The sequence below is a fragment of the Elaeis guineensis genome, chromosome 10 (genome assembly GCF_000442705.2).
Source record: "Elaeis guineensis isolate ETL-2024a chromosome 10, EG11, whole genome shotgun sequence".
NCBI classification, from domain to species: domain Eukaryota; kingdom Viridiplantae; phylum Streptophyta; class Magnoliopsida; order Arecales; family Arecaceae; genus Elaeis; species Elaeis guineensis.
The window spans coordinates 5,157,203-5,166,670 of NC_026002.2; the positions used below are offsets into that span (position 1 = coordinate 5,157,203).

The following is a 9,468-nucleotide window of genomic DNA, read 5'->3' on the forward strand; positions in this document are numbered from 1 at the left end:
TAATAGATGATGTGATGGCTTTTTATTGAATGATTCAAAATACACATGGTAAAATATTTCTAACCAATAATTTCTCTTAAATGTTAATCTATTTGGGGTACCAATCTAGCCAACTAAATGCACAGACTTTCCTTTTCTCTCCTCTATGCGTGGAGGCTGTTTCAAAAGGTACCAAGGAACCATCATCAAGGCATGCATTGCGATTATGGTTCTTAGTAATGAGATTGCTAACAAAGGAGGCAGTACCCATGCGGAGCCCATAGCCTATCACTTAATGACATTGTTAAGACACTAACATATGAACATCTTCATAAGATTATAGGGCATCTATGTGTCACATTGTACTGTACTGATATGGTAGTATGATGTATCATTTATCATGTGAATGTATCATGTTGAGGTGCAAAAGCATGTGAAACCTAAGCAGACTAATAAATTATTGCTCTTAACATATATTTTGCAGAATAAAAATATTTTATTATTTTCCTTCTTTCACATAAATCTATTGTTGGATCATGCAATGATTATTTTGAGATATATGCAGATGGATGAAGAAAAGGAGCTCGGAATGCTTTGGATCTGGCTACTTTACATATAGTTACCGACTACAGGGCCTAAGGAACCCATTGGGAGAATTGCAACGGGCAAAGGCCTATCTCATGCAAAACGCTAACCCCAAGAGCATTAGTTCCTCAAGTCCGATTGTGTTTGTGAGAGAATTTTAAATGCCATTAACTTCGATCACTCTAGCTAGCAAGTTTTCAACGCCCATGATGGACACCTGATAAATGATTTCTATTTTTTAGCATCATTATTAAACATTGTTTTAATATAACGACTGTTATATAAGGAGAATAATGTAAGTACTTAGCATTTGCATTCTTTAATTAAAAAATAATTAAAGTAAAATTATTCCAAGTCCCTAAAGCACATAGGACTTGTTTAATTTAAAAGAAATTTTATCTTGGTTAAAAGGAATGAAAAATTTAGGTCCAAGGTAGAGATATTCAAAATAAGTTATTGTGGCGTTTTGTCAAGATAGTTTTGTCGGAGTTATGTCTAATAATTAAGTAAAAATCTTATCTATTTTGCCAAACTGACAATTCTTTTATTCCTAAAATAAGAGGGGTTTGTTCTGGCACAAGTTGCCACTTTGGTCATTGCCAACTAGAATTTTTAATTCAAATTAAGTTTATCTTATCGACATCCCCCCTTAAACTTAATTCTCTTTCATCAATAACTCCAAGTGAATTCTTCAATTTGCAAAATACTTCAGAGTTGAGGGACCTTGGGAAAATATCTATAATTTGGTATCCAGACTTAATGTTCTCCAATTCTATCCCCTTCTTCTTGACTTGATCTCGAATAAAAATAAAAATATACATCAATGTACTTGCTTTGTTCATGGCAGATTGGATTCTTGGCTAGTGCAATCATCGATTTGTTGTCAATATAGATTCTGGTAGCATCATCTTATAGTAATTGTATTATCTTCAAAAGATTTTGTAGCCATATATATATATATGAAGACGTCACAACATATTCAACTTCACATGTTGAAAATATCACTATAGGTTATTTCTTCAAAATCCATGTAAATACAATGTCACCCAAACAAAATGTGAATCCAACTATGCTTTTCCAATCTTCTAGATCTCTACCCCGATCATTGTCTGAGTAGCCCACTAAATGAAAATCGTTAGAAACCGAATAGAAAAGTCTGTGATTAAGAGTATCTTTAATGTGGCGCATGATGCACTTTGTAGCCTTTAAATGTATTGATTTTGGATCCTTCATAAAGCGACTAATAAGCCCGACAACATATAAGATGTCCGGCCTTGTGCATGTCGAGTACCTCAATCTCCTAACAAGACTCTTAAAATATATCGGGTCAACTGTCGCTCTATCATCGTGCTTTGATAATTTGATCCTATATTCAACTGGTGTGTAAACCGGTTTGCAATCTTCTATCTTGAATCTTTTTAGTATCCCCTTTGCATAGGCCTCATGAGATATAAAAATGCTCTTCTTGCTTTGCATGACTTCAATCCCAAAGAAGTATGATATAATGCTATTGTCTATCATCTCGAACTCCCGAATCATGGCTTGCTTCAATTCTTTGAACATCACCTGATTATTATCTGTAAAAATCAAATCATCTACATATAAAAAGATTAGTGAAATATCCTCTCCATTGGATTTTATATAGAGGGTGCCTTCATATGGACACTAGATGTAGCCATTTTTCTTGAAGTGTGCGTCAATTCTTGCATTCCATGCCCTTAGTGCTTACTTTAGACCATACAATGCCTTATTTAATTTGTAGACCTTTTATTAATTATGCTCTTTTATTATATAACTTGCTGGTTGCTCTACATAGATCTCTTCATCAATATAGCCATTTAGAAAAGTCGATTTTATGTTCATGATAAGTTGAATATTTTTATATTTATTTTAGATATTTTTGATAATTAATGATGCTAATATTTTATAAAAAATCTAATTTCATAAATAAATTAAATTTTCTTACAAAAATAAATAATTTTAAAAAATATGAAATTAGAGCATATTTATGAAAAATAGATGTCAAGCTAATTGATCAATTTAAGCATCAAAATAAATAAAAAATTAATGAGCAATTTAATTCATTTTTTTTATTTTTTAGGCATAAAATTCAAGCAAAATCAAGCAAAAATATCTAAAAATTTATTTTAAACAGCCTTCGGTGCACGGTGGACCGACCGCTCGGTCCATAGAGTCAGGGGCACAGTCCACAAACATAGTACGCGGTGCACGATGGGTTCATGGCAGACAGAAGTTTTTTTGCACGATCAGATGATTGAGATCAAGCCAAACACATAATCGGACGGCTAAGAAGAAGCTTTACCATATCAAGTGGTGGTGGCCCACAACAGTTGCGCGATCAGACGGTCCGAAGCAATCTTGAGCAAAATCCAATGGCTATGGTTTGTTGCCGATTGAGAACTAAACCATAAGAGACTCCTGTGTGCCATCCAATGGTCCAAAACTGAGCTAAAGCCCGATCCGACGATCAACATTTTTCCCAACTGTGAATAGGAGATTTTTTGCACCATCTGACGGCCCAAATTGATCTAGTGAATGATCGGACGATTGATAGTGATTTGATCGAGATGAGGAGTTTAACAATGATTTTTTATGCGATCTAGGCGGTCCAAACAAGATCCAACGGCCAAAAATTTAGGACATAGGTTTGACACGATATTGAGAGCTTTTGAGACTCCGTTTGCTACCAGAAAAAAATAAAAAATTCACCTATAAATAAAAAAATCTGAGAATAAGAGAAAGAGCAGAGAAAAATAATGAAAAAAATAAAAAAAATAAAAAAATAAAAAGATTTAGGGATCCAAGGAGAAGAAAGAGATAAGCCGATTCATTCTACGAAGTACGAAAGAAGAAAGAGAGGTTGTCAACCATCTTTCCAACGAGACTGCACTGATCAACTTCAGATCCTTATTATAGTTTTATTTTAATTTATTATTTTTTAAAATTTTTTTATAATTAAATTTTAACTTTCAATTAATATAAAATTTATTTTATTATATTTTTAATTTTTTTTATTTTTATTGCAAGTAGATGCTAAGATCTAGTTAGTAAATTTTAGTATCAATTTATTTTTATGTTCTTTAAATTTTTATTATTTATTTTTATTGCAAGTAGAAGCTAGAATCTAAATAGTAGATCTTAGTATTAAATTTATTTTTCATACTTTTAATTTTTATTTTCTGACTTAAATTACTTTCCTCAAAATTTTATTTTTTTTATAAAATCAAAGATTTCAAATCAAAGTACTATCTTCTCTGTGAATTCGATCCGACTCACTACTTTCTACGTGTTTTTAATTTTTATTGAAGTCCAAATTTATTTGATAATCACGATGTCCTAACGATAATATTGCTAGCCTATCAGTCTATTTGAAAAATTGGTCATTTATATTGTGCCATAATAAATAAAATAATTTAAATAGTCTCCATATGAATAACTCAGACAAATACCTTATCATAATCCATTCTGACCTTTTGTTTGTATCCTTTAGCTACCAATATGGCTTTATGTCTCTTCACAAGTGCCTTTTGCATTCTTCTTTACTTTATACACCCCCTTTACTACTTCGATTGTTTTTTCTCCTTTAGAAAGAGCGATTAACTCCCATGTGCATTTTTTTCGATAGCTTTCATCTCTTTATCCATAGCATGCTTGTACTTTTTATTTTTTATGGCGTCTTCAAACTTAACAGACTCACAATCTGCAAAGAGCGAAATAAAGTATACTTCATCTGTTATCTCATATAGTTTTTTTAGACTTCTCATCTTTTGTGGTGCTCTTGGACTCTCATCCGATGATAAATTCGATGAAGTGGATGATGATGGTGTCGGTGAAGGTATTGGTGTTGATAGTGATGTAGTAGCGGATGAAGATTTTTTAACTTTAATCTGAGCTGGCTCTTCTCCCATGATCAGGCCAACCTTGTTGTGCCAACTCCATTTATCTTCCTCATTGAACTCCACATCTCTGCTAGTCACAATTTTGAATTATTAAAATCAAATAACTTATAAGATTTGGATTTGGTACTACATCCAACAAAGATGAGCTTTGAACTTTTGTCATCTAGTTTGATTGTCCTCTGCTCCGAAATATATGCATAAGCTACACATCTGAAGACCTTCATATGTGAGATGTTTGGCTTCCTTCCCGTCCATACTTTTTGTGGGATTTGATTCTCCAAGCTTGTTATAGGACACCGATTTAAACTATAGATGATGCAAGCTATCGCCTCGGCCCAAAATTTCTATGGCAAATTTTTGCTTTTAATCATACTTCGTACATATTGAGAACAATGCGGTTCTTCCTCTCCACTATGCTATTTTGCTAGGGCGAGTAACGGGTAGTTAGTTGATGCTGAATCCTATTCTCTTCCCAAAATACTTCAAATGAATTGAAGGTAAACTCATCACCTCAATCTAAGCGAATGACTTTGATGAAATAGCTGCTTTTATTTTCAACAATCATCTTGAACTTCTTGAATATTAAAAATTTTTGCTTTTTCTTTCCAAAAATATACCCAGGTTTTTCTTGTACAGTCATCAATAAAAGTCAGAAAATATTGATGCTACCAAATGATGTGGGGACAATGGCCTGCATACATCTGTGTAAATGAATTCAAGCAGCTTCTTTGGTCCGCATACATTTGTTTTCATATTATATTATTTTTGCATGTTTTTGATATTAAACCCTTTATTTTGCGCATTGCTCATCTAATCTCATTGACTATTTTAGTGCACTAATACAATAGTTAATTTAGAATGAAAACTAATTTATGTTAATGTTTAATATTGTTGTTTATTACAACACTCTCAAAAAAAAACAAAAAAGTTTGTTTACTGAGTTAAAGATTTCACGGAAGGTAATAGAATCAATATGCGACAAGTAAAATTAACCATAATATCAATGGAAGCAATAGAGAAGATGCTGCTTTAGAAATTAACAGTAACTAAACAAGCTGCAGTACAAACATCCAAGTATTGCTCATCTGCATGTATGAAAGATGGCACTAAAGATAACACCATGGGGAGGGCCCAGTTTTAAAACATCAGGCCAGAATGATTTGCGACACCGAACCAAGCACCCTTCTTCACCACTCACCAGTTTGTGCCCAATCCTTTGCTGGTGAACTGCTCGTCAAGATAGCGAGTCACGATAGTAGATGCATCAACGTATTTCTTCTGCTGGACTTGAGCTGATTCCTCTGTAAGCATTAAACCATGCGTCATTTCAAACTTTGTAAGCATTAAACGTATTTCTTCATCTAAATATTAGCTGATTCCTCTATAAGCATTAAACAATTAATGCGTTATGATTCATTTAGTGCATCGTTGTAAATCATATAAATTCTAAGCATTCCAGTAGTGCTAAAAAATTGCATTTTCAGTTTATTCTAGGACTATGATTGATAGCCATATCATAATCAAGTGCAAAGTGCGTGAACCAACCTTCTTCGTTTACCATATGTAAGAGCTGTGATCTTGTAGGGAGGTCATACATTGCCTCAGACACTGCATTCTTGATTGATTGTTCATGGTGAGCAGCAAAGACCATGGCATAAGCTGCAGCTGCCGGGACCATGAAGCTATCTTCCCTGCAAAATCCAACAAACATGGAAATATTAAGTGAAGGTTTAACAGATTTGTGGGTGCGGTTAAGCGGTGGCCCTATTGATCAAGCCCCAAATCCTTCATCTGGGTCCGAAACGGGCTGATCAAATTAAAAATTTCTTTTCGAATAAAATTCTTACCTAGCATAGCTTCCACTTCAACAAGAATCCGACAGAGCGATAGAAGGTAGAGTTGATATACAAGTCAAGATCTGTCTTTTTGAAGATTTTTGATTTTTCTAAATTATTTCTACTAAGCATATTTATTTTAGATAAAAGAATCTCACTAGAACTAGGAAAATGAATCGAATCTAATTGTGCAAGGGCAGAAGTTCTTCTAGAAGTTAGGAAGAGGAATTTAACTTGAATTGTGTAAGGATGGACTTTGCTATATATTATAAATAACGATCGCATATCTCTTTTTTTGAATTAATTAATGAAAGAAAAATAGACTTAAGTCCTTTCCAAAATCTTCTCTCTTCTTGTTTCTTTTTGCAAGATTTGAGTTGAGTAGGCTGAGAAAAATTTTTCTTCTTCCTGATCAGATCAACACTCAACAAAATGGAGTGGTGGAAAACAAAAATATAAATGTTATGGATATGGTTAGATGCATGTTGCATTGCAAAAATTTGTCTAAAGGTTTTTGGGTGGACGCTATGGGTTTTGAATAGGTGTGCACCCATATGGGAAAAAACTTTAGAAGTTTGGCCTTGAAGGAAGTATGGTAGTAAACACCTAAGGGTGTCTGGTTGTATTGCCTGTACACATGTGCCTAATGTATTGAGAAAAACTTGATGATAAAGCGAAAAAATGTACTTTTATTTGCTACAGCTATCATGAGATAAAGGGTTATAAGATGTATAATCCAAATATTGGAAAAGTGGTTGTCAGTTGTGATGTTGTTTTTGATGAGCAAGCTGGTTCAGATTGGTTGAGTAAAATGATAGTCAGTCATAATGGTAAGTTATTTTTCATAGATAGTATTTATCCATAAAATAGAAGAAATCTTATCCACTTAACTAAATCATATTTTTGTCAATCAAAAACATAATCTTTTTAGTTCATTCCTCACTACAACAAAAATGACTATTAGCGGCATTTTAAAGTACCACTATAAATTAGAAAAAATACCATAAATATCTTTAACGATATTTTTATGACATTTTTTTTATATGCTGTCTTAAGATGATGTTAGCAATTAATTATTGATATTTTTTTAAAAATATTGATAAAAATTTTTATTTTAGCAGCATATATAAGTGTCTTTAAAATTTTAATGTCAGTATTTTTTATATATCAATAAAAATTATTAAAAATAAATTATATATTTTAAAATTAAAATAAGAATAGAATTTGAATCAATGATCTTTTATTTGAACAACAAGCTCTTATCCACCAATATATAATTTGTATTACTAATATATAAGTATAGTTTATTAATCTATTAACATACATTCATGTCATAATTAAATAAATAATGTTAAGAATATATATGCATAACAACATATTTTATGAGAACAGTATAACTAAATCTAGCTCTATATAAAATTAATAATTTAAAATTTAGTGATAAATTTTTAAAATTTATAAATTATGATATTATTTATCGACATATTTGCTAAATGTCTATAAATTTATAGCGATATTTATAATAAAATACTATAAAATATAAATTTATATGATATTTATAATAAAATATAAATTTATAATAGTATTTATGATAAAATATCATTATTAAAAAATATTTATTTAAAAATAACAATATTTTTATCAAAATATAGTAAAAAAAGAGATTTTAATGGTACGCAATAAAAAATACCATAAACAATTTATAATTAAAAATTATTTTTGTTGTAGTACCTAATATACGCTTAACCTTATAATAATGATATAATATAATATATAAAAATATTTATATAATATGTTATATAAATATTATAATATATTATATTATTTATATAATATATTATATTATAATATATTATAACATAATATAGAATATTATATTATAATATTAAAATAAATTATTATAATATAATATATTTGACTATATTATTATAATATATTATAATAATATAATACTATAATAATATAATATATTATTATATATAATAATATATAATAATAAAATAAAAATTATTATATTATAATAATATAATATATTATAATATTATAATATATTATAATTATATGATAATGTAATATATTATATTATATTATTATATATAATAATATTTATATAATAAAAGATATTATGAAAAATATTGATAGATCTTAGCAAGTTTTGTAGGAAACTAATAATGGAAAAGAATTTGGATAACAAATTCTCGAGCTATTTTTTAATGTATAAAAAAATATAGATAAATTATTTTCTATTTAAATGTTGTCTATAAAATATTTACTCAAAAAAAATAGATTTCTAGTTTAATTTTTTACTATCAAAAGAACAGGCTGTTATTGACATATTGTATTCTTTTATTGGTTGCTACTTTGTGTTTTGTGTTGGGTGTGCTATATGGCTCACATGGCCCATTGGTTCCTCGTTACAAGAGGACTGGTAGGTGTGGTGCTAGGATTTTTCTAATGAAATTAAAAAAAAAAAAAAAAAAAAGAAGGTACCATGTGCTGCCGTCCTCTTCCTCAAAAGCCTCCACTATGTTTATAAGTTTTGTTTTTTTCAATATTTGTGTGGCTTAATATTTTTAACAATTTTAATCTCCAACAGGATTCATGCATGAATTCTTAACCCAATTATGCAAGTAAAATTGCAAGGTCGATGTCAATCTGCAATTTTGTAATTCGTTGAGAGGACAAGAGAGCAAAGAAACATATAATGAATAATATCTTTGGATCTGAATCCTTCAATTGTTACTTGAATTAAATCTAAAATTTATCTGAGGACCTGGAACCAAGCTTAGGCATAATCAAAATCAGTATAGCACCTTATGATAATCTACGAAAATTAAAGTACCAGAAGGAATAACCCTACAATCATGACCAGGGGATGGGGCGCTTACTTTGATGCCAAAAGTAGCTCAAATATCACTCTGATCAGCTCAAGTGCACGCTTCACACGAAGAAGATTGCGTGAATGGCTGCCAGAACGAGTCACGCAATTATTTCTGATGTCAGCGTCGATCAAGTCTGGTACTGTGGATATCGTTTGTGATGCTGCTTCTATATCCTTGATCTGTAAGGCATTTGAATGGATAATGTAAAGCATGCTAGCTACCACCATTCAGTGAACTGCAGTAATTGTGTTTTGGAGAGATGGTACA

At 30.5% G+C, this 9,468-nt stretch overlaps 1 protein-coding gene across 1 annotated transcript in view; it reads right to left on the reverse strand.

The window, feature by feature from the left end:
- Positions 1–5,528: 5,528 nt before the first annotated feature.
- Positions 5,529–9,468, reverse strand: part of LOC109506357 (accelerated cell death 11-like) — a 4,202-nt gene continuing 262 nt past the window's right edge. The window contains exons 2-4 of the mRNA XM_073244798.1: positions 9,208–9,380; positions 6,030–6,175; positions 5,529–5,785 (exon numbers count right to left, since the gene is read on the reverse strand). Of these exons, the coding sequence (XP_073100899.1) occupies positions 5,679–5,785; positions 6,030–6,175; positions 9,208–9,380 (426 nt within the window). The 3' untranslated portion in view covers positions 5,529–5,678. The remainder of the gene's footprint in view (positions 5,786–6,029; positions 6,176–9,207; positions 9,381–9,468) is intronic.